The 26,969-nt window shown below is 41.6% G+C and overlaps 1 protein-coding gene across 1 annotated transcript in view; it reads right to left on the bottom strand.

Moving 5' to 3' along the window:
* Nucleotides 1-3,146: 3,146 nt before the first annotated feature.
* RUBCNL (rubicon like autophagy enhancer) overlaps nucleotides 3,147-26,969 on the bottom strand; it is a 67,371-nt gene continuing 43,548 nt past the window's right edge. Inside the window, exons 9-16 of the mRNA XM_044285530.1 lie at nucleotides 26,781-26,904; nucleotides 25,264-25,406; nucleotides 19,188-19,252; nucleotides 17,988-18,226; nucleotides 13,652-13,713; nucleotides 8,620-8,773; nucleotides 6,251-6,341; nucleotides 3,147-4,413 (exon numbers count right to left, since the gene is read on the bottom strand). Of these exons, the coding sequence (XP_044141465.1) occupies nucleotides 4,274-4,413; nucleotides 6,251-6,341; nucleotides 8,620-8,773; nucleotides 13,652-13,713; nucleotides 17,988-18,226; nucleotides 19,188-19,252; nucleotides 25,264-25,406; nucleotides 26,781-26,904 (1,018 nt within the window). The 3' untranslated portion in view covers nucleotides 3,147-4,273. The remainder of the gene's footprint in view (nucleotides 4,414-6,250; nucleotides 6,342-8,619; nucleotides 8,774-13,651; nucleotides 13,714-17,987; nucleotides 18,227-19,187; nucleotides 19,253-25,263; nucleotides 25,407-26,780; nucleotides 26,905-26,969) is intronic.

The raw sequence follows: 26,969 nt of genomic DNA, 5'->3' as shown, positions 1-26,969 counted from the left end.
AACTATATACCATTAGTCAAAGAAATCAATAAACTACTAAATGAGTGGAAACCGCTCTGGCTCTCGATGTTTGGTAGGATTAATTTGATAAAAATGGTCATACTCCCGAAAGTCCTATATTTATTCCAAGCATTACCGATAGAGCTCCCCTCAACCTTTTTCAAACAACTTAAGCAAAATATATTAAAGTTCATATGGCAAAACAAGCAAAATAGGATACAGTATATGACTTTGATCAGATCAGGGAAAAATGGCGGCACCGGCCTACCTGATCTAGAAAACTATTATAAGGCATCCATATTAACCAGAATTATTGAATGGAGGAAAATATCTCCTGAGAAAAAATGGGTTGAAATAGAAGGCGAATGTACGGACACCAATCTATTTACCTTATTATGGAGAACACCTAACTAATTATACCAAAAAGAAAAAGAAACTTAAAAATATGATTACAAACTGGACTCTGAACAAATGGCACAGTATGAATAAAATACTAGACCTAATACCGCGCGGCGACCTTGACATCCCTGTGGGTAGCCTCATTCCACACACATGGACTAACATTCTAGCCGAGTTGAAAGACAGCTCAATGACTAAACATTTAAAACTAAGAGATATATATAACAACGACAATATAAAAACATTTCCAGAGATCACAAACAGCCCTGGATTGCAAAACCTATCAGCCAAACAATACAGTATCCTGGCTAGTAATGTGACACAATGGAGATCTACAATTACAGAGGGAAACAAAAACAATATTAACGCTATTTTTCAAAACATGAATACGCCCCGTCACGTATTGTCCAAACTATATAGAATAGTCAATGACTCTGATACCCTACCTTCGTACATTGAAAAATGGAACAAAGAACTGCAACACCATCTAAACGATAACCAGATCGCTCAATTATTTAGACATATTAATCAGTCAGCTGGCTCATACTCCATGAAAGAAACTCAGTTCAAGATAAATGCAAGGTGGTACAAAACCCCTATAGTTATGAATAGAATTAATAACAACATTAGTAACCAATGCTGGAGATGCCATCTGGAGCCGGGCACATATGCACATATATGGTTTTCATGTCCAAGACTAACCACTTTTTGGCAAGAGATTTCTAAAATTATGAATGATGTGTTGAATACCAAAGTTAAGTTATCTGAGAAGTTAATTCTGTTCAACATATACGATACATCTCAAATATCTTACAAGTCTGCTCTAATGAACATTTTATTAAATGCGGCAAGGGCAGTCATACCTAGGAGATGGTTACTTGAAGACCCACCCACTGTTTCAGAGTGGACGACAGAAATACATAGAATTCAGAACTTTGAAAGGCGTAGGTGGACAGTTTTACACAATACTGATAGATATGACAATATCTGGAAGTCATGGATTAACTACCTGTTGAAGAATAACGAGTCTATGTAAACAATCTATTTAGATACAGATATGTACTGTTTATGCACCGATTACCCTGAGTAAGACTCTATAGTTAATGTATGCTTATGTGTAGTTTGCTTTAAACGATTAATGCTGACGTAATTAACTGATACCTTTACTGTTTAATTGCATTGCCCCCCCCCCTCCTTCCTTCCTTTCCTTGTTCACCCAACCCTTTCCACCCTACCTATTGTTCTTTTCTTTTCAAAGTACTCATCTCATACAATGTCATTTAGCGACTACATTGTTAGAAATAATTGACGATTCATGCATTTGAAATTGTATGGATATGTGATGCAAAAATTCCTTTTTGTGTTATTTAAATGATAGTCAAAGTGATTACTAACTTTGACACTATTGATTCTTTTTGCATTATTCACAAAATAAAAAATTTACAAGAAAATGACCTATTGTTTAAATCACGTTATTAAACTTATTAGAACTTTAAGAGAGTTTATATCTTTTTTCAATGTTCTTATATTTCTTAAAATAATGTATATAAAGAAACAATAATCCCTGTGTACCAAGGGCCCCGAGTTCTAGTGTTACTTCACTACTGGATGTGTCTCCTTTCCCTCTTCTCTGTCAGAATTTAGGAAACACCATCTAATACATACAGGAGCTTGCCTGGGGTAATGGCAAAGGTTCTATTAAACACTTGCGTTTGGTGGCTACTAGAGGACTGTCGGACATAATACTATTTATTCTGGAAAACTTTAATTATCCCTACAGAAGCCCCAGGTATACAAGTATATAATTATTTTTATGGGACTCTCCTAATTCTATTGTTGTGCTCCTCGTGGATGCGGATACTGAGAAATAAATGCTAAAGTCTAATGGCAATTTGGCTCCCTCTCATGGTGAACTAAGATACTACTTCTAGCCTGTATCCAATGACCAGATAAATCTACAAACCCTAAAGATATAAAATCATAAAATGCTCAGGAAAAAAATTGAAAAATAAATAGTAAATTGTATGGCGGATCTTAGAAATTAAGCATTTTTTTTAAACAAAGTATTGTATATATTTTTTAATAAGAATATCATTTAGTATCACAGTTAATTACAAACATGACTTTCAATACCTGAAGCTTATGTAAACAGCTGTATGAACATTCCTGTTGAAGGTTTATGTTTATTACAGTAAAATTCAAGTCTTAAAAAATAAAAATCTTGTAATTATAATAAAAACAAACTTTCTTAAGGCCTCATGCACACGACTTGTTTTAGTCCGACTCCAATCCGCATTTATTGTGGGTTGGATGCGGTCCCATTCACTTCTAAAGGGCCGCAAAAGATATGCTGTCCACATCTAAATGTCTGTTTCGCGGCCCGCAATAAAATAGAACATGTCCTATTCTTGTCCGTAATATGGACAAGGATAGGACAGTTCTATTATAGGGTGGACGTTCCGTTCTGCAAAATGTGGAGCGCACACAGCCGGTATCAGTGTTTTGCGGATCCACAATTTGTGGACCACAAAACAGGTTACAGTTCTGTGCATGAGCCCTAACACTAAGGGCTCATGCACACGGCCGTGCCCATATTGCAGACTGCAAACAGTGGGTCCGCAATATACGGGCGCCAGCCATGTGCACTCCGCATCACTTGAATGGGTCCGCAATCCAGGAAGGTCTTATGCGGAACAGAGGCACAGATCCCCATGGAAGCACTACGGAGTGCTACCGTGGGGGTTCTCTCCATGCCTCCGCACAGCAAAGAAGTAGTGCATGCACTATTTTGGGGTGCGGACAGATCACTGACCCATTCAAGTTGAATGGGTCCGGACCCGTCTGCGGAATCCGCACGGATGTTGCCCTATTATTGGGGAGCGCAAATTGCGGTGTCCCAAAGCACGGAACGGCCATGCAACGGCCGTGTGCATGAGCCCTTAAGAAAAAGGTTAAAATCAGTTGATTGCACATCACTCCATATTTCTAATGTCAGTATTTAAAGGGATTTTCTGGGACCAGCATATTGATGGCCTATCGTTAGGATCATTGACCATTAGGATCAACAACAATCTTGGCACCAACCCTCCCCCAAAATCAACTGGTTAAAAGGGCAGTGGTGCTCATGTGAGCGCTGCAGTCACCTCACTTTGTCTTCCTGCACGGCCATAATTGGTGGCAGCAGTACAGGGTATTGCAGCTTCATCTCAAGCAGCAATACCTTGCACCACTGCTGCTTCATGTAAGGTAAGCAGGTAGACAGGCTGAGCTAAACACTGAAGAGTCTGCAGCACTCTCACGAGCACCATTGCCCCTTCAAACAGATGACTGGCGGGATGTAAAATTTGGATTCTCATGATCTGATATTGATGAACCATCAATATACTGATCCCAGAAAAGCCCTTTAGGCCGCTTTCACAGTGAGCGTTTGGTCAGTGATTTCCAAAACCAGGATTGGAAGCTACTCAGAGATGAGTTATAATGGAAAGATCTGCACCTGTTCTGTGTAGCTCTGCACCTGCTTTTGGCTCACAATAACTGCTGAAAATCACGGATCAAACACTGTGCAAAACCCTTTCAGCGCTGATCCTTTTTGCGAGTACAGCAGTGTTTGCAGCAAGGGTCCAGCCTATTGACGACAGCCTCTGTGCCCTGCAGCCTGTTGTGACGTCACGTCATATTAAGGCACAAAATCTACTGACATCCTTAACAGAAGTTCAATAAACCTAAAAAAACAAAGTGTTTAATAAAATGCTACTTATGTTTACATTCAATAAAAGAGTACAAGACAAACCCAGCTTGCACCGTCATAAATAGATTGTTTTACACTGCAAAACTAAAATATACACAATATACAAGTTGCTCATTATTGCACTCAGGTTGTTGAGCTCGAGTCCACTTCGCCACTTGATGTTAATGCAAGGTCACTTTTTAGGGCTTCCCTTGCCATGATCCTTAAGCATTTGGGACAGTCATTGGTCTTAAAGCAGTCCTTGTGATAGCACGCTTTACAAGCTAGAAGGGCAGAGGAAACAACATTATATACAACCTGAAGTGTCAAACAAAAAGCAGCAGATTTGTGTCTCGAGGAAAATAAACACATTCTTATAGGGATGTCCCGATACCAGTATCGATATCGGGACCGATACCGGACATTTGCACGATTACTCGTACTCGTGCAAATGTCGCCGATACCCGATGGCCGTGCAGCGGCGGGTCCCGTGTCCCAGACGACATCTTGCCACGATTCCGGCTCCCTCACTCACCACCTTCATTTTGCAGACTGCGCATGCGCCTTTCAGTTTAATTGCGCTCGCGCCCGGCCGTTGCTTCTCCTCTTTAGCGTGAGCGTAAATCACTGGCTTCAGGCGCTGGAGAACGCAAGCAAGTGATTATGCTCACGCTAAAGACGAGAAGCGACGGCCGGGCGCAAGCGCGATGGAACTGAACAGCGCATGCGCAGTCTGCAAAATGAAGGCGGTGAGTGAGGGAGGCGGGAACGCTCTGTAACAGGCAACGTATGGCGCATGCGCGAGTGAGCGCAGTCCCAGCATCACTGCAATATGTCCATCACAGTGTAGAGAGGAGGGGTAAGGGGCAGGCTTATCGTGCCTTGAAGCAAGGAGGCTGCTGCCCCCTTGACTTCAAGCCTGACTTGGAGAAGGCGCCAACAGACAGAATGAGGAAAGAAAATCATGATTAGCAACACACTGGGGGATACTTTAAGGTACTGTGGTTGGTTTAATGTGTGTTTTCCAGGTGACCGGTTCCCTTTAAAGCCACTTCCTCCCAGTATCTGGTGCATCCGCATGGGAAGGATTACAGCCGGCCAGGTGGGTATGGTGCATGAAATGGAGGAGAAATTCAGTTACTTTCTCTCCATTTCATGGGCATATATGCCTATTCATTTATTAACCCTTGTACAAAGTAAAAGTAAAGCAGTTGTCCATAGCAACCAAATTCTAGCTTTATTTTTTTCCTTGTTATCAGCAACTGCGGCGCTGTTATAATTGGTATTGGTGAGTACTTAAATAAAAGTATCGGTACTTGGTCTTAAAAAATAAATAAAAATGGTATCGGGACATCCCTACATTCTTATAAAAAGTCAATCTAAGTGTAATGGATCAATTCACATGCTGGTTATTTTATAGGCGGAATACTATTTGGGTCAATGATGTGATTAATTAGTAGACTATGATTGGATATACTGTAGTATTCTATAGTATTGCTATGACAACAGCAGGCAAGCCACAATATGCCATTGGTTGGGGGAACAGAGCCCCACTGTAAATGATAAGAATGACGAGTCAATGACGAGCTCTTTTACGATAAAAGGTCAGAAGTCAGGGGGTAACCGCTAATATTGTAATATAATAATAAGCTACAATAAGGGGTCACATGTATTAACTACTGCGGCTGCAGAACAACTTGCTTAGGAGGAATATGTAGACATCATGTCCATCATGTATTGACTGATACAATGCTCTGTGCGCCAAAACCTCAAATGTGGTGCAAGTTATAGTTTGAGTCTGTGCCAGTTTCTGGCAAGCTTCAGAGGCTATGCGCCCTGTCAAGCACCTCTCTTAGTGCCACTTTAGAAAAGTGTTGAGAAGCTCTTAAAGTTGTACATTATGGCACAGATATGGCACGTGTGATAACTTGTCACTTCTTGGGACAATACACAACCCAGATGTATTCAGAAACTCTTGCAAAAGGAAAAACTATATAATTCCACAGTTATTCACAAACAATAGATCTCAAGAAAACATTTAACACTGCTCCCAATAAACCTGTAACAGCACATTATACTAAGACCCCTACACAAGACCCCAGCTTGATTCACTACACATACCTTCACATCTTCTGCAGGTTTCAGTCTGGAAAGGAAAGATCGCACTGGAATTTTGGCAAAATTCACAGATAAAACCTTTGGCTTTGCACAACTGTAAATAAATAAAAATAATCACATTTGTTTTATTATAAAAATTAATCTGTTGAATATAATTGTTTAATATTTGATTTTTTTGAACAAGGTAGTCAAGGTTATATATTGTATCATTTGTTACAAGTACCAACAGGGGGCACAATCTGTCACTGGTATAGAAGGCTCCATGCATCCAAACGGGAAAAGTCAGTACAATAGATTGGCATATGTTCAAAATGAAGAAGATGTACTGAAATACCAATAATTTATTCGATTTATAGCACAGAGAAGTCTGTTCAGTCCCTGCCACCCACACCAAGCTTACTCTTGGCACGGGTAGCAGTGACTGAAGAGAACCCACACATGCTGCGCTGATACAGCACTCCAGATCACTTGTTTTGCATGATCAGCAATGGCAACAAGCAACTGTCCATTCATTTCACTTTACAGGATATGCTGACTAAGGCCTAGTTCACACTTCAGTGATCTGTCAGAGTTTGATCAGCGATTTCCATCAGTTAGCCAAAACCAGATGTGGGTCAAAAAAACTGAACTGGTGCAAATCCTTCCCTTATACCTTATCTCTGTGTAGCCTCCACTCCTGGTTTTGGCTCACAATCACTGATGGAAATCACTGAAGTGTGAACTAGGCCTAACTGTGTTTTGTTTTTGCATATGCCCAGCAATGACTGAAGTCAGGCTGTAACCCTTAACCCAAGAGATGCCACTCTCAACAGCGACTGCAGTATCTAAACAGCTTGACAGAAAGAAGGGCCTGTAGGCCTGCCGTGACTGTATACCTGTTTTTGAGGTCCACAAATTGCAGATCCGCAAAACACAGATCCTGGCTGAGTGCTTGCTGCCATGTTTTTTTCTTTTCCTGCAGAAATGTCTTATCCTATTTTTTTGCGGGTCCGTGGAACAGACGAATGGCCGCATGCATAGACTGTACCATAGGCTTATCTTAACAGCCAAATGTCACTGTCACAGTGATAGGCTATAATGAGCTAGTATACTGGGTTTACCAACAAATTATAAATGTGATGATGTTCCATAGTAAAAAAAAAACAAAAAAAACCTATAATTAAAAGGTTAATACATTTAAAAAATATATAAAATAAAAAAAATCCCATAAAGTTTTCAAAAGTGGTAAAAAAAAACCAAAAAAAAACCACAATATTCCCATGTTCCCTGCAAACTGTATAACAACATGTTATTTAAATATGCAATCAAAGAAAGTAGGGGCACATCCAATAATAAAGACAAGAGTGCCGGCCCTCGGTATATGAAGCACAATGTAACAAAAGAGAAAAAGAATACCGAAATGGGAGCCGCACATCTACAAAAATATAAGTTTATTCAGGTAACAGACACAACATAAAAAAAGTTTAAAATCGTTGTATACAACAAATCTGGGCCATATAAGCCGTGTATCGGCTCATGCCCATCTGAATCGCCACAAATTCATGTACAAACCCCCAAATTAATCAGCATGTAATAATATAAAGTGCATGAAATCCATCAACAATAGATAATAAATACTTATCATAAAAATGGCATGATGGGGGGTGTCTGTGGCGGTCAGCAGAAGAGCCCAACGCGTATCGCCAGACTTGCTGGCTTCCTCAGGAGTGCACTCCTGAGGAAGCCAGCAAGTCTGGCGATACGCGTTGGGCTCTTCTGCTGACCGCCACAGACACCCCCCATCATGCCATTTTTATGATAAGTATTTATTATCCATTGTTGATGGATTTCATGCACTTTATATTATTACATGCTGATTAATTTGGGGGTTTGTACATGAATTTGTGGCGATTCAGATGGGCATGAGCCGATACACGGCTTATATGGCCCAGATTTGTTGTATACAACGATTTTAAACTTTTTTTATGTTGTGTCTGTTACCTGAATAAACTTATATTTTTGTAGATGTGCGGCTCCCATTTCGGTATTCTTTTTCTCTTTTGTTAACATGTTATTTAAACCTCCCGTGAAAAACTAAAACAAACAAGAGAATAGTTTTTTCCCTACTCACCCTCCCCCCTCAAAAAAAATAAAAATTCAATGTTAATCAATAATTAACATTTAAAAAACTTTTTTGTATTCCTCCTTGGCTAAAAATACTCCTCAAAAATGCTAAGAGGAGGGGTTTTTTTTTTTATGCTGACAAAATATAGTACAACCTCTGACCCACTATTAATATCCACATACAAGGAAAACCTCATATCGTGTGGCTCGTTTTTATCCTCTTCAGTCCTTGGCTTCTGTTAGCACTGAATGCTGAACAATCCACATACCTCACATTCTTCCACATGGGCTACAGCCAGAGCCAGGAGCTCCCGGAGACCTGGTAAAAGGGACTTCTGCTTGACTTTAGACAAATCGCCCAATGTGAAGAGATGCAGCGTCTGTGTGAGATGAGAGGGGACCTCTTCAAAGGGCTTCACAACACTGTTGTAAAGAAAATAAATACTTCTTCAGAACTGGCAAAGTTGACTTGACTAAATGTATAATTTATGGGCCAAAACTGTCCCAGAGTAACCATGAGACAAGGCAGCTTTTACTGTAATATTCTTTGGCCGCCCTTCCAGACATTAGTGTGCACAGTTGATTAAAGAGACCCTGTCATCAAAATTGATATTCATTTTTATTATATTAAACACAAGCAGCAACCCCAATAATATGAATAAATGTTATTAAAAAAATGAAATAAAATTATTACTACACAAACTCCAGCACATGCCCCATGTTATTATCAGACTCCTAATAAAGAGTCGCCGCCAGGCATGTAACCAGGAAGTTCCCAGCATGCCTAGTGGCGTTACGTCACCGTGTGAAACAGTTTTCTTCATTTGTAGAAAAGTGAAATTTCACGCAATGTAATAATTATATAAAATGAGCTAAAATGCAAGATCTCGCAATTACTAACGCATTATGCAGATTATGCAGTCTACCACAAAGACCGCAAAATTCTAATAGAGTGTTGTTGAGAAGATCGCCGGAGCAGCGAGAGCTTCCCCAGCGCCATCCCCACAACTGAAGCAGATTGTGTATATTCATGAACATAACCCCTCTTTAAAATGAGCGATTTTCTCTCACACCCCCCGCCCCGCTATTCTCTGCAGCTACAGATTTTACCTGCATTGGCAGCAGGCGAAACATAGCATTACATTGTGACTATTTAAACGAATGACCATCCATGTCATACATGGATGTGCTGACTCTGTTCTGTAGGGGACTTATCCAGTCTGAGAGAACAAGGGTGTGAACAAGTCCATAGACCTTCACGTAGGGGGCAAAGGTTAGAGAAAGGAAAGGTCATTGGATTATTAAATTGGATACTCGCATGCCCAGAGGATTACATTTGAGACCAGATATCACTTTTTTTTAATTAGATACTGTTGTTTATGTGATGCAAATATTATGCCATGCTTTCCTGGATATTTCAATATGCATCTTTTTCCTGAAATAAATGTGGGCTTGCTGTAATTGTACTGATTCAGAGAATGAGGGGTACTGCATAGGGAACACCGTAAAAACAAAACCCATAAAAATGTAGCAGAATATAGTTTTTTTTTTTCCCAATTCCACCACATTATTATTTTTCCAGCTTCCCACTAAATTGTACGTAATAACAGTGTCATTAGAAAGTACATCTTGTCCTGCAAACAACAAACCCTCATACAGCAATGTGAACTGAAAGATAAAGTTATCGCTCCGGAAAGGCCAGGAGTACGGTAATAAACCGAAAATGCAAACACAGAAAAATTACTTGGGGCTCATCCTTCACCTGACATAACTAGTCATATCCAGACATGGATCTTGGTCATTAGTAGACCAACGCTGGAATTTCAGGTAACTAAAATGATGTGGCCAACAACAAGTGTTTGTTCAGATTACACATGGGCCTATGGTAACACCAAGTGTAAAGGGGTTCAGCTGTGTCCTCATGAGCTCCATTCCTACAAAGATTCAGCTGAAGATCTGATCATCTGTATTCAGGATCATAATCCCTGATAAGCAGAACAGAGAGGAGGCTGAGGCAGCTCTTTAGCTCAGTGTTATAAAGGAACTTGTCCTGCTGTGTAATTAGGACAGGTTTTGTGTGTACAATACTACGGTGGCCATTTTATTTCCCCTGATGATTGCGCCATAGACAAAATGAGCCATTATACTAATAAAAGGAAAATATATTTATAATAAAGTAAAGTGTAACTGTCACAATGAGGAGATCGGAGCTGCGCTGTGTTATTTTTCCCTGCCGGCAAGCAGGACGCGCTGCGATTGGTCACTCAGATCTGAGTGACCAATCACAGCGATTGGGAAACAAGGACCGCTGTGATTGGGAAACTGGTCCCCTGACGGGTGCTTGGACAGCTCTGCTGTCCGTGACACACGTTAAGATAGCGGTGCCACCGCAAGCTTTGTGCACGTCATGATGCTGTAACTAATACCACATTATGACGGACATAGTACGTTATTCGTCACTAAGGGGTTAATAAAGTGAGGAATACAATTATTCATACAGTGTTCTGCTTTCTATACGAGTCAGACAAAGCATATTAAAGAGAAACGTTGCGATAGAGCAGGGATCAGCAACTTTCAGCATTCCAGCTGTGGTGAATCTACAACTCCCAGCATGCACACCTCCTTGGCCGTTCTCAGAGCTCCCAGAGAAATGAACGTAGCATGCTGGGAGTCGTAGTTTCACCACAGCTGGAGTGCCAGAGGTTGCTGATCCCTGTTATAGAGCAAGGGGAGAGGAGCAGACTGACACAGGGGGAATTTAACAAGCCCTGCACAACAGAATTCTGGCTTCAAGACACTGCAAAACAGGGCTTTGCAACTCTCTTGGGTTATTTATGTAAAATTTTTGCGACTATTTGAATTTTTACACCACTCTAGCTATGTTAATGAGTTTTGCTCCAGATTTATCACGGACTTTACAAATAAAAAAAATTCTCTTACTCCAATAGGAGGGTGGCATAGAAAAGTGTTCGGTACAAAGATATGGTAAATTTAACAAACCTGCAACATTTGATAAATATGGCGCCAAAGCAGACTGATACAAAATTGACTTCAAATATTCCCCTCATGATAAACCCCTCCCAGTCCATTCATTGTAACATCTACTTATTCTGGGTTCAGTGTCTGACAGCCTTCCCTGTATAACTTTGCAGGCGAACAGCCTGCCCCACTCCCCTGCCGCTAAATAATGAAAGAATAAAATACAAGACAGATTGTCACAGGTTCCCTTTAAAGAGGTTTTCTTATTTTTTATTTTTTTTACTGATCACCAGTCCTCTGATCGCTGGAAGGTCTAACTTACAGATTACCAAGCACAGCGCAGCCCCACTCACGAATGGGATTGAGCTGTTCCTGGTCCACGTAACCGATGAAACGTGATGTCACTGGCCTAGGGAAAGCTGCGAGAAGGCCGCAGCACGCCTTCTCAAACAGCTGATCAGTGGAGGTCCTGGGTGTCGGACCTCCACCAATCAGATACTGTTGGCTTCAGTATAATAAAGAAAAAAAGCTTTAAAGGGACACTGTCACCTGGATTTCACTTACTGAGATATTAACATCACCACATCAGTCTCCACAATTTATATTAAAATATACTAGTATTACTGCCCTGTGCCTTGTAATTGGTCTATAAAATTGCTTTTATTAATATGCTAATTACCTCCAGCCGTCCCACTGTTAATTTATTCACTGCTCATCGCCGACGTAATGTTTGTCGGCGATAAGAAGGGAATAAATTAACAGTGGGACGGTGCTGGGCTCCAAGATAATGGGCCCGGCTTGAGCTCCTTATTGAGGTAATTGGCATACAAATTACAAGACACAGGGCAGTAATACTAGTATATTTTAATGTGGAGACTGATTTGGTGATGTTAATTTATTTTATGCACTTATAGCGCTACTATATTCCACAGCACTTTACAGACATCATCATCCAGCATTTAAGGTCCCTATGTCTTTGGAGTACCCGGAGGAAACCCATGTAAACACGGCGAGAACATACAAGCTCCATGCAGATGTTATCCTTGGTCGGATTCAAACCTAGGTCGGATTCGAACAAGGCACCAGTGCTAACCACTGAGCCACCGTGCTTCCCCTTAATAGCTCACTAAGTAAAATCCAGGTGACAGTGTCCTTTAAATGCTAATTGTAATTTAAAACTAAGATTTATTAGAAAAGGGAATAAAAAATAAATAAAAAAAAGGAACAATCCTTTCACTGCAAGGTATGTAAAATACACCCAGAATTCAGAAATAAACCTAATCCAACCTAATAGCCTACAATATGTAAAGAGTACCACTTTCCATAAGTTCCTCTTACAGGGGTATCTAGGCTTGTATAAATTCACTCAGAGAACAACTATTAAATGAGATCTCCAGTTTTAACAACTCCTTTGCACACTACAGGTTCCCCGACGATGAGCTGATCACGAAGGGAAGGGGCTAAAATTTCCCCTACAGACACCCTGAAGCATAGAGGCTACTGAAATCAGAGTCCTTCTCTGTGACACTTGACAAGCTGTACTGAAGGAGGACAGCCTAAAGTGAACAATTGACTGCATTAAAGTGGTTTTCTGGACCTTTTATATTGATGGCCTATCTGGAGGATGGACCATCAATATACGATCAGTGGAGGTCCAAAACCAATCGGCTATTCTTCAGTATCTCTCATTGTGTGTAGTGGATGGAGCTGCTTATTGTGGTGCAGCTCTCACTGAAGTGACTAGAAGCAGTGCCACAGTAACCACCTTCATACACTTTACACAATGAGTTTGAAGTTCCAGAGCTACTGCAGAACAGCAGGGGTTCTGGGTGTTGTCCCCTGATCAGATATTGATGGCCTATCCTAAGGGCTATCAATAAAAAAGGACCAGAAAACCCATTTAACTAATTGCCATCTCTCTGCATTCTGAGCTGCAGATGTTTCTGCCTACAGCCTCAGGGACAAGAAGTGTATGTAATGGCTACTTCCTGTCAGCCATGTTAGGTTAGATTAGACCACTTTCTTCACCTTTCATTGGGCAACCACAGTGAGCGGGCTTGTTCATCCTTCTTCCTGTATAGACACACGTCTGATTCAATCACACAGAGTACAGCCAGTCATTTGTAGCCTAGCCCTTTCTTCAGAAGAACAAGGCATGCTGGGAGATTTAGGTCACTGGTAACCCTACTAAAACTTCGCCTGACCCAAGTACTCATGATCAATGGGGTCCCAGCAGTCAGAAACCCACCCATAAACACATACACTGAACTTACAAGAACTGGTTTTCCATATGACTCCTCAGATTACAAATCTAAAACTTACCTCTCAGCAAAACGACAAGTTGTCACCAGCTTCCTGATGTGAATAAGCTGTTCCTGCACTTCCTAAAATAAAAATATTTAATGTATATATATTACAAAGTCTATAACCATTTACGTTCTGCAGAGGACATGGTTACATGTCACAGTGCCACTGCCAGCCGTCACACTTGTGTACAATCATGTAGTATTACTTACAGTGGAGCAAGCTGTGAGCCATTACTGCATGATGCATTATTTACAATGGGGCGTATGTTACTTTTTATTTTCAGAAAAACAGGGACTCCTTTCTATTACCACCCATCGACAATTACTTGGATAGGATTTTTAGGCACCATTAGTTAAAGAGAACCCGTCAGCTCCTTTATGCTGCTCTGTGATGGCAGCACAGTGTAGCGACACACCCGCTGATTTCAGCGATACTTGTGTTTAACATACAGCAGTTTTGGAAAACTTAGCACTGAAACTGTACAGTGTGTGACTAGCGCTGACAGATGAGTCCGATGATATGCACACTGTCCCTGCCGTGCATAGGAAAAGTCAGTGATCACCCTATGGGTGGGGGAGGGCGGCGGCAGCAGGTGAAGCATATCATCGGACTCCTCTCTGGCAGTGCTCGCTGCACACAGAAAGTTTCAATCCTAAATGACAGACTGCTGCAATGGGCTCTCACAGACGGCAGCATAAGGGTTATAAGTGTCCTATAAGGTCCCCAATATCAGGTTACTATGGGTTTCACAAGCTGCACAGTTGTGTTATACCACAGCATCCTCTTCTTTCAAGGGGCATTTGTGACATGTTTCATAAACCACAACCACAGCACCACAAAACATTTTCCCACAGAGGCAGAACTAGGTGCCTTCTATGTTTGGCAGAACAGAGTCAAAAGCTGTTTTATGTACTAACATTTTTTGAAGTGTAATTGTTGTTTCAGTTAATTTTTAACCCCTTAGTAACCAGCCTGTTTTGGGCCTTACTGACCAAGTGTTTTTCTTCCTTTTTTCATCGTTGCGTTCCAAGAGCTATAACTTTTTTATTTTTCTGTCTTTATAGCTTTACGATGGCTTGTTTTTTTTGCAGGACAAGTTGTCGTTTTTAATGGCGCCGTTTTGGGGTACACATAACTTTCTGATTAACTTTTATTAACTCTTTCTGGGAGGGACATGAGGAAAAAACAGCAATATTGAGTTTTTAGGTTATAAATTTTATGGCGTTCATTTTTTGATATAAATAACATTTATTCTCTGGGTCAGTACAGTATTTTTCTGTTTTACCACTTTTGTTCAATAAAACCCCTTTCTTTAAATGGAATGAAATCTTTTTCGCCGCTTCCCGAGACCCATAACTTTTTTCTTTTTCTTTCTATGGAGTTGTGCGAGAGCTTTATTTTTGTGGGACAACTTGTCGTTTTCATCTGTATCAATTTGGAGTAAATAACGCTTTTTGATCGCTTGTTATTATGGTTTATCTGTGGCAAAGTATAAATGATCAATTCTGTGGTTTTTTTTTAGTTTTATTTTTATTTTTACGGCGTTCACAGTAGAGGATAAATTACATGATATTTATGTAGTGTGGGTCGTTACAGACGGACAATGGAAAAAATGTGCATTTTTTTAATTTAATACTTTTTTTTTTTTTAACACTTAATAGTCCCACAAGGGGACTATAACAGACAACATTCTGATTGATTTTTAAATAAAATACACTATCCGTAGCCTTCACACACATCTGCACCCTGCGATCGCATTTGTGTGGTGTCTATGAGAGACAAATGGAGTCCGCTACCTCTGTCAACATTGAGCACCATTGCCCGTGGCATGTAAAGCATTAAACAGCCCGGATCAGAACTCCTGCTGGTCCGTGCTGTTAGAGGACCCGTGCAGCGCTTAGACCGGACCACCGCGAAAAATCTGCGGCCCAGCCTAAGGCCCCTTAGTGACTGTTGTAAAAAGACGTATGGTTGGTCACTAAGGGGTTAATATAGTGTAGGGGTATTCCAGTTGTTACAAGTCCTGTGGATAGGGGATAACTTTTCGATCTGTGTGGGCCCTACCACTGGAAGCCTCATACTAATCTTTAGGGGTGTATTACACCTGTCAATTGATGATCGCTAACGAGTGTTCGTAGTAACGCTTGTTTGTGATCATCCTGCAGTATAATATTGCAGGCGATTGCCGATGAACGAGCAAACGATGATTCAGTATAGGGAAGAGCGATGGCGTAACGGAGGAGACCACTGCTATTACATGCAGCAATTGCTAAAACCTGGACTGGACATCATATGGGTAAAAAAATAACTGAAGGAAAAACTGTTATATTAACCATGGACATTCAGTGGCATCTAAGATAATGCAGAAAACATTTTTTTTATTATCCAATTTTATATATATATATATATATATATATATATATATATATATATATATATCTCTATATCTATATATATTCTCCATTTAAAACAGTAATTTGTGAGTGGTTTCTATGGGAAAGTGCATTTCATAATATCTATACAGATATACATTGACCTATCATTCGGCTATATGCTGAATTGAGTTATGGATTCTGTTACCAGGGACCATAACGCAATTCCATTACGGAATGCCTTTAGAGGCATTCCGTCATAAAAGAAGTCTATGGCCAGCATAATGGATCCGTCCGGTTTCTGTTTTGCAGGAGAGGCATTCCGTTATGTATTCAGTCATGGAATTCTGTTATGGTTCATGGTAACGGAATCCATAACTCAATTCAGCATATACCCGACTTCAAAACTTGAAGTTCGCTGATCCCTACTGGTAACACAGCCTGACTTCGGATGTCCCACGGGGGTCAGCCCACATAAAAGCCCCTAAATTTCCAAATCTGCATTCAATCCACCAGGTGTGAGCATACTGAAGTGAAATATTTGCCTTGACTTGGCTTGTGAGATCTGGGCAATGTGGTTCCCTCCTCTCCTATCTCTATTGATGTTCTTTAAAGTTACAAAGGTAAGTCCTGACAGATTACTATCAGGATGTTGTTTGATGTGTTAAGATAAAGTGTCATATCCTATCTTAATACTGTATGTGTGCTCTGCTATTATCTATTTTAAGAGACCTAAATTGACTGCCTTGGTATACACACATTTGTTGGTTGCTTAGATAAGGTCATCCTGACCAATGTTTGTTTTACCTTTTTATACTATCTATTATATGGTAATAGAATCTTTGCTGTGTTTGTTTGTTCTCTCTTTGATGTATTTTTTTTAAATTAGCTCCCTCAAAGAAAGATGTACTATTTAACTCTCCTAAATCCTCTGGATAGTGTCTTTCCAGGAATTATCTTGTTAATACTAGTTTTTTTCTGTTCAAATGTTGTTTGTAAAGTGCAGTTTCTCTTGAGGCCTCTATAGTTCAGTCACTGGGTAGGTGAAAACTATAGAGTACAACTGTCCTGGCTATTGCTTTATGATATGTACTAGATATTATATCAACTTAGATTTATGCTGGATTTACATGGGACGATTCTGCAGCCGATTCCCGACAGTCGGCTGCTCGTTCAGTGAAAGAGACAGCTGCATTTACATTGCGATCCCTCGTCCTCACACAGATTCATAGTTTCTGAGCAGCAGATCGCTGTTTAGACCACGTGATCTGCTGCCGAGTAACCATTATCGGTGGCGCCTTCATGAACGATAGGATCACCCAATATTTACACGGGCAAATTGTTGGGAACAGTCGTTCCCGATAATCTGGACGATTATTGGCTCATGTAAATGCAGCTTTACTTACCATTACCGCTGGCCAAATCTAAAAATTCCACAGGTCAGTTACTAATTTGTGCAGTAAATTTTAAATTCAATGTATGTGTGTTAACTTCTACCAAAATTTTCTGAAGATTCTCTTTTAAACTGATCTCAAATAAATAAAATATAATCTTTTTACTTCCTCCACATTACCAGGCAACTTAAGAAGGCACCAGCACTCACAGTTGTGCCGCGGCCTTCTCTCAGTTCACCAAGTACATCACCGTACATTGTATAGGATACAGCACAGCCGCATTCACTTCCATGGAGCTGACTTGCGCCTAGGCCATGTGACCGATGAACGTGACATCATATGGCCTAGGCAAATCTGCGAGATGGCCAAGGTGCTACTGCAAGCGTCGGTGCCTTCTCAAACTGCTGGTCGGCGGGGGTCCCAGGTGTTGGGTCCCAGCATAACTGCGCATCCAATAATAACTGAGTGAGCTGCACAACAAGCTAACAGATTACACATTCCCCTACATGTGAAGTACTGGCAATTTCCCCTCAAAGCTAATATGTAACTCATGTACAGTAAAAAAGATACAAGAACGTTACTGACCTTGACTCTGTTTAGATCCTTTACTTTCTTGTAGAGCGCTGGGTTTTCAGCCTGCACATTGAATGTGTGGCTGTCCCATATTTTATCTAGAACGCTTTTAGAGAAGTTGCTGACATAGTATTTACTGAAGTTCCATTTCGAGAGAATGCGGCCTGGAATAGAGCTCTCCGAGTAATGGTGACAGCAATCGCAGAAATACTTCCCCAGGTAATCACAGTACCGCAGTCTGTTGGTGTACCCTGCACACAGAATAATCCACCCACATAAATTTCATAAACTAGACAGAGGTAACGCACTAATAGTACAATATATAGTAAAGAATGCTTTAATTAGCCTATGATTGTTGGTCTCAATTCTGGACTGTTGCATTTCATGTCACTGGCAAAAGGGGTTAACAAGGCACAGTAAACAGGGAAGACAATGCCCCATTATGCAAGAGTCAAAGCATAATAAATAAGGGGATGAAATTCATGTTTAATAGCGTACAGATGTGAACATAAGACATCTACAGGTAAAACAGTGTGGTCTAAGGTCCCTATTAGACTGCACCATTTGTAATCAAGCAGCCGATGACCAATCCAATTCATCCCAATGAAAGATGCCCGATTACCAGCAGCACATCTCCCTGTGTAACCCGGGATGTGCTGCCAATAATGAATAGAAGAGAATGAAGGAGGAACGACTGCAGTAGCAATTGTTCCTCGCACATTCAGTCTATGTAGGGCTGAGTATATAGGGATAAGTGAAGTCGATTCGCATAAAACTTTGTTTTAATACTGTACGGTAGCTCCGTACAGTATTAGAATGTATTGGCTCCGACGACCTGAAGTTATTACTTTTAAGTCTCGAGAGTCTTTGTGTAATAACTTCGGGACTTAATTTTTACTGTAAAAAACATTGATACAGAACTCTGTTTCGGTTCCACGGTACTGCTCTGTACAGTATTAAAACAAATTCGCTCGTCCCTAACGGACATGTTATCAGAGGACTGCGACATTTACATTGCAGTGACCGCAGATGTGCACCTGCCCATGAGCTCCACTTTGTTAGGAGGTGCTGGCTAACTTGGTTTTATCCATCCATCTGCGAATTATGAACTGGTCAAAGTAAATGAAATCCAAGATTGTAAAGACCCTAATCTCCATTAGATTTTAGTATGTGCAGGAGCAGCCATTAACCAGACAATTCTCATGTACGTACTTAGCTCTACTTTTGTTCCACAGCCAAAACATAGAAAGTTTTGTGATGCTACGACTTCATCCCTCCTGAAAAACAAAATAAAAAAGACCATGTCTGACTTATTGTTTCATTGATATGACCACCTTCAACAGTACCTAATGCCAAACTACCCTCGAGTCCAATGGACATCTGCTTCATATTGACTGCAGCACGATAAAGCCCATAAGGCTGGGTTCACACCTGAGTGTATTCGATAAGCGCTGTTTACAGGCATTTTTAATTGGGCGTATTTTGGGGTGTTTTAAAATTTTGGAAATGCGCGTTCTTGCTATTGAGTACAATGAAAAACAGAGGCGTGACGCAAGACAATACGCCCCAAAGAAGCTCCTGTACTTCTTGGGGCGTAGGGCGTTTTACAGCGCGTTCATACGCGCTGTAAAACGCTCAGATGAGAACCAAGCCTATAGGGAATCATTGGTTTTTGCCTGTTGAGCGTTTTACAGCGCGTAGGAACGCGCTGTAAAACGCTCAGGTGTGAACCCAGCCTAAACAGCTACAACTGTAAATGGGGAAGATACCACAGTGCTCCCATAACGCAATACAGAAAACTTTGCTTAGATAAAATGAAAAAATGTATTATAATATATACACACACATATACATTTTATATGTCAGTTTGGCACCAAAAACATGCTGGGCAGCGACAATTAATAAAGAGGACCTGACGTGTGTTGCATTCCCGACGTAATAATTTTACAGCATATCTATGCTGTGCTATTCCTCTATTATTCCTACCAGACGATATGAATTGTCAGCAGTCTGCAATAGAAGTGTCACCAGTTGGGATGGGTCACTGCACAGTTTGGCGCTGGCAGCATTAATCGGATAGTGTCAGACTATGTACGAGAAGAACGGCACAAGACGTCATATGAAAAGATGCAGAATTGTTATTCTATAGAGGATGCAAGTACAGTAGATACTAAAAGGGCGGTGAAATGTACCCTTAAAAGGGTCTGTCATATCAAGGTGAGATGAGACCATCAGGTGGCTGGGAAACAGTGGAGAGGGCCGGTGTGTTAGAAATGGTTATGTAATAATGCGGATATAGTCCACGTAGTTTTACTTGATCACATAACAAATCGGGGCATTCTGGTTGCTGAACAGTTCGTAACTGGATCTACAAGAAATAGTGAAAATCTATTCATCAGCTGTACTTAAACCATGTGGGAAAATTCTATATACCGGTAGATCGCTGTACTGTATGACTTAATATCTTCTTGTTGCTGAACTGACTGCAGAAACACAAAAGATCTGAAGTCCTACATATAATATAGTCCTACCTATATAATATAGTTTAAAGGGGTTGTGTCATCTCGCCCTTACTGAGGCGAGGTGGGACAAAGCTCTGACCAGGGAAACAACGGAGCAGGCCGGCGTTCATGTTCCAGTAGCTCCCATCGCAGTACATAGGGGCTATAGAAACAGTGAGGCACAGCAAGCTATGCTGCTTCCCTAACTCAAACGGCATCGTTTGTTGTGCTATCCTGTTTCTTCAATGGGAGCTACTGTGATCACATACGGCTACATGGACAATATCCGCATTATTACACGAACTGACAATTTGTAACATCTTCATACTGTGCATTCTCCACTCACAGTGACTAGTTTAGTCATCTGCGGCACCCACTCCTCTATATAATCTTATCTCATTCAGCATTCACTTTTCTTAGAAAACATGCCCAGAGTCAAGCCAAAAGTCAACACCTCACATGACTAGAGACAAAAATGTGCCAATGTTGCAGGAGGTCTACATGTATCTTATGACTTGTGGATCTCCATGTCAAAACAATGCCATAAAGCTTCCCCTATCACAAATCCAATAAGGACAAAGGGCATGGCAGGAAAAAAAATGTATCCCACAAAGTTCAGAATTACCAATACAATATAGTAGACACAAAAAATGCAAAACCATTTCCTCACTTCTTGTAAGCTCATGAAGCTGGTACAACAGCATGAGGAGACCCTATGGTTCCACACTACAAACTGTAGACACTGTGTGTACCACAGCATGAAGCCTTTGTGAGGTACTGGATTCTTCCCTAGAAGCAAAAGTACTTAAAAGGGGTTGAACTATCTCATCTATTGGGGCATAATGCTACGCTATGCCCCCAATGTCTGATAGGTACGGGTTCCACTTCTGAGAAATGCACCCATCTTGTAGAATGGAGAACGTAAATTGAAGGATAGCGGACCGGGCATGCACAGCTGCCATACATTCATTTCCATGGGACTCCCGAAAATAGCTAAGCAGCACACTCAACTATTTTCTGAAGTCCCTAAGAAATAAATGGGATGCTAACTGCACAAGCAAGGCGACAGCTCCATTCACTTCTATGGGGCAGACGGAAATAGCCTAGCCAGCGTTATGCTTTTTTCTGCAGTCTCATAGAAATTAACGGAGGGCGGCCGCACATGGGCAGTCTGCTCTCCTTCACTTTGCAGGCTCCATTACAGAGATAGGTGCGGATCCCAAAAGGTAGGACCCGCACCTATCAGACATTGGGGGCATATCCTAGGGACATGCCCCAATTTACGAGATGGGCCAACGGCTTTAAATCTGAAATGCAAAAAGATTGTGTGTGTAGCCTAAACGTTAAAAGTTCTTCAGGCCTGTACCGAAAAAGCTTTGATCAGCTAGCCTGTGGCGAGAAGAGACTAAGTAGTACTTGCCCGCCCGCCCGCCCCCCCCCCCCCCCCCCCCCAATTCCATGATCCCAACTTGGAAAACAAAACCAACCGACTGACTGTGGGCTCTTCATCGGACATCATGACCAGAAGAGCCCCAGCCAGTTGCAGTTGGGCAGTAAAAATGTTTTCTCGGGGGGCGTGGCCTGACCGGCGATGTAGAGAGACACATGGCGCAGAGCTCCTGGATATAATCCTGCAATTCATAGTCTGCCTGTCCCCTACCTGACCTCAGTGAGGACCGACACTGCTCGGAGGCCTCCCTAGACACTGGGCGATAATCCGGTCGCATTATGACCCGCCAGGAACAAAATGAAAAGGGGAGTAAAGAAAGCGGCATGGACACGGCGAGTAAACAAAATGGCGTTGCGCATGCTACAAAACTCTCTGATGTGGCGACAAAGCTGGGGAAGTTTGCCCGTACCTCAGCAGCTGCAGCAAGCGATCCGATGCCTGATGCTGGGACGTCCAGTGAGTTAAGGGGAGCAGAGTCATTGGAATCGACCTCATATGCCTCTGATACACAGCAGAAGGTGGGTCCAGAGTTGCCGCCAGAAACGGCGCCCATATCCGAACCTACCATAGCAGATGTGTACAAGATGGTAGTGCAATGCAGTACAGCCCTCATGTCCCTAAACACTAATGTGGGAGGCCTCAAGGAAGAGGTCTTATTGATAAGACAAGACATGCGGAAATTTAAAGAACGAGTTGGAGAGTTGGAAGGTCGCGTTGGTGAAATGGAAGACCATCTACCACCTGTTAAGAGGGACTTGCAACGTGTTATACATAATGTTTCCCTGCTCATATCAAAATTGGACGATTTGGAAAACCGTCTGAGACGGAATAATGTGCGATTTATTGGAATCCCGGAACGCACTGAGGGCTCAGACCCTGTTTCATTTATGGAAAAATGGCTGGTGGACACTATTGGGAAAGAAAAGCTACCCCCACTCTTTGCAATAGAACGAGCACATCGGGTGCCATTTCGCCCTCCACCACCTGGGCCACCTCAGAGACCTCTCCTGATCAGGGTTTTGCATTATAGAGACTGGGGCGCCATACTTAGAGCAGCCAGGAACAACCCTGACATCCAAATTGGCGGTATCTCTTAGTGAGGCGGCGCGGCTATCCCATCTGTACTTAATACATAGAGTGTATAAGACCCCTGCGTTTTTACATAAAATAGGCTGTAGAGACAGTCCGGCTTGTCCGAAATGTGGAAGTTCTGAGGCAGATCTACTTCATATGTTGTGGGCATGCCCTTCATCGACATCATGGTGGAAGGCTGTAATACACCTAGTAAACAAGGTATATAGTGCTAATTTTACCCTAGACCCCAAGCTGTGCCTATTGGGCTTAATACCGGAAGATAATCTACAATCTGTTATAGCCACTGGAATAGGGAGAATGCTATACAAGGCAAGGAAAACGTTAGCGGCAAAATGGATCCAATCAATACCTCTAGATATCTCGGAATATGTTGCTAAACTAAATATGGTGATTCGCCTGGAAAGGGGAGTATACCAAAAAAGGAAAAAATCTGTCCAAATTTGAGGAGATATGGGGAAGCTGGATTGATAAATCAGGATGCTGTAGTCCCTGGTTGGCGCTTACAAGAAGTTTTTTGTGTGCTAGGTGAGTGTATTGAGTGTGGAAGATAAGATAAGTATGAATCGGAAGCAAAAATGAGGGGGGGGGGGGGCGAGACCACAGTGGTTAATATATGTGATATGTGTATGCCAATAATGGTTGTTGGTCAACTTCAATGGAGTTAGGATATGGTTGAAAGTGGATATGGATGCTGTAGGAGATACTCTATGGGCATATAGGTGATTAGAGGACAGTGTTGTGTGATAGGTTGTTAATGAATGTTGCGGTGCCGACACCCAAGGGGAGGAGATGAAGGGAGATTGTTATAAATGTGTCCTGCTCTTGTAGGGTTAGGGGAGGTTTTACTGATCACCTTAAAAAGGTGTCTATATTGTAAGACTATATGCTTGGATATATGACTTGACTATGTAGCCATATCTTTTGTACTATATTTATTGTATATATCTGACAATTGATATTCTTTTTGTTTACAAGCATGACCTAATGATGTTAAAAAGACTGAAAACTGAAAGAGATCTTTTTTTTTTTTTTTTTTTGGCACAGACCCAGAGAAACCCTTTGAAGAGAATGTCCAGCTTTTGGGACCTGTTAACAGTCTTTGCAGCATGATACTGCCGGGGCATTGCCCATTTGGGAATTGGCTGCAGCAGAGAGTCGCTCTCCTTCTAGAGGTTTACAGGCTGGGGGCCAAAAGATGCTGAAGGGAGCCGAAATGGAGCAGCGGGGAGCGTTTTTCTTTCTACATGTGCAATAAACTGCTGGGGACTGTGAAAAGGAAAAAAACAACAGTCCCAAAAGCAAGACAGCAGCTGGACCTTACACAAAAAAAGGTCTGTAGAGAGAAAATCACCTGATATACCCCCGGCCACCCATGAAAATGAATCAGTAGAGCAACGGTTTTGAAAAACTACAAGCCTTCACTCACTTATCTTGTGGAAACAATATTACTGAACAGAGGAAAATTTTACCTGCCCAGTCTAGGTTTCCCTCAATACCAACCATTACTCTAAACCATGCATCTCAAACTGAGGCCCTCCAGCTGTTGCAAAACTACAACTCCCAGCATGCCCGGACAGCCTACAGGTATCAGCCTACAGCAGGGCATTGTGGGAGTTGTAGTTTTACAACAGCTGGAGGGCCACAGTTTGAGATGCCTGCTCTAAACTGACAGACTGGCAGCAGCACCCACTGATGTCTATGGACAGCTTTACAATCTGAAACCTGATAAGAATTAAAAACAATGTATTGAACATGAATGTGGGTTAAAATTAAGTCCATTTATCCTTAAGATATACAATATCTATATTATCAATGTAAGGGAGAATTAAGGAATTATCCAAGACTATATCAGACCTCAGAGTGGCCGACTGGCAGTGGTGATCATACTTTCCCTGCCCCAGGGTTTGGTCTCCATTGCTTCACGGCCGGACCTTCTCCCTGAAATCAACATCCTGTTGACTAGTGGGCACAAAATAAATAGTTGGCTGCAGCAGGGACCTGCTCCCCTTGCATCACCGCTGTGCCCAGTGATTGCCTGCAGCATTGACATGCATCCCCCCCTCAGTCATCAACAAGATGTTGATTTCAGTGCAGCAGGGATAAGAAAGGCGGACGTAAAGCAATGGAAACCAAAGCCAGGGGTGAGGACCAGGTAATTATCACCAGCGTGGGTCTGCCACTCTGGTAGGTCTGTGGTAGTCTTAGATAATCCCTTTAAATGAGAAGGACTGTGAGTACATACTTTATGTACAGGTGCACAGCGCTAATGATCTGAAACCGTGGAGGAGACCAGTCTTCGGTATCCATCATTCTGAACCGTTTTATCTCCTCGACCAGACTCGCACTAGATTCAAATTCTTCTGGAATGGCGTTTTTACAGGACAGCTAGAAGCAAAGACAGAAGTAATGAGAAACGGCAGGCACCACAAAAACCACGATGCACCAGAAAGGGTGCTTACCATGTGCAAAGTAACCATGTAGAAAGATAGCAAAGTATCCATGAAAAATGGGGCACACCAAAGAAGGTAACTAAAATTATATGGTTCTAATGGATACCACAAAATACACGACACTCGACCCACATTTAAAAACAATTCAAATCTATTAATCCAATGAGGAGCGTTTATGAATAAATAACAGGACACCGAACCCCGATAAGGCAATGATACAGAGGTTACACCAAATAATCACAAAGTGCAGAAAGGGTCCAGGTATTGCTGCAGAAACGCTCGGCCCACTGCACATTTTTGGGGAGACTTTTTCACTTCCTTCCTTTTTGGCATCATGTTATTTTCCCATTTCTTCACACAGATGCATCTTCTGTTGTATTACAGGTTTGGATATATTGGGGGAGATTTATCAAAACTGGTGTAAAGGAAAATGGGCTTAATTGTCCATAGCAACTAATCCGAGCTCCTTATGAAAATGAAAGTTAGAATCTGATTAGTTGCTATGGGCAACTAAGCCAGTTTTCTTTTATATCCCCCCCATTGTTGCCGACACATTCAAATGCATTTGACATCACATTATTATGATTATTTAGACTTTAGCCCACTGGACACGGTTTTTGCACTTACACTTTGTGATTATTAGGTAGTGGTATATCCTCCATATCATAAGGTGGTGTTCTGTAAGTTATTCTTAGACATTTCTTACGGGATTTAGAGATTTGAATTGTCTTTAAACGTGGGTCAATTGTGTTGTGTACTTTGTAGTATCAATAAAAACCGTATCCTTTTAGTTATCTTCTTGGGTGTGCTCCACGATTCATGTGTACTTTGCTATCTTTCTACTAGAAGTAAAGACAACATTATACACATGAATCCTACAATTCACACTCACTGTACTATTTCTATATATGTTGAAGGTTTTGTATAAAGGGATTTACGATCAATGATATCCATAATATATATTTAGTCCGAATCCCAAGACCTGATCGCAGGCACTGTGCGCCATATGTATAGCTACAAGGTGGGAGCGCACATGTCAAGTGAAGGTATGTGGTGGGACTCCGGATCATCACAGAACGACTGACAAAAGCGTTGGGTCACACACATCAGCTGAAGATTAGGAACGCGGCAGCAGAGCATGAAATAATCATGGGTTGCATGCTTGACAAAAAGGCTTGTGTTTGGAGGCACGCTGCAGAGAAAATGATGGTGTGGCCCCAGGGACGTAGCCTTGCTTTATGTGGTAGGTAAGGGATGTTAAGAAGTAAAAGGGTCACAGTAATACACATAGGTGTTTTGTGGAACGTACTGTCTCGATGGTCAGTTCTGCAGGGAGCTGCACATCTCCATCAAATCGAGCCCATTGCTGTCGAAAAGCTCTGTATAGCTTCCGGGCCGTCTGCTCAGCAGAGTTAAAGGCTTTGGAATCCGTCCTGGAAGACACATTTGCAGACGTGGTTAGTCGTCCTTCCCACACCGCTCCATCCACATGAGGCTG

This window comes from Bufo gargarizans, chromosome 3 (assembly GCF_014858855.1).
Source record: "Bufo gargarizans isolate SCDJY-AF-19 chromosome 3, ASM1485885v1, whole genome shotgun sequence".
NCBI lineage: Eukaryota > Metazoa > Chordata > Amphibia > Anura > Bufonidae > Bufo > Bufo gargarizans.
This window is presented reverse-complemented; position numbering and strand designations above follow the sequence as displayed.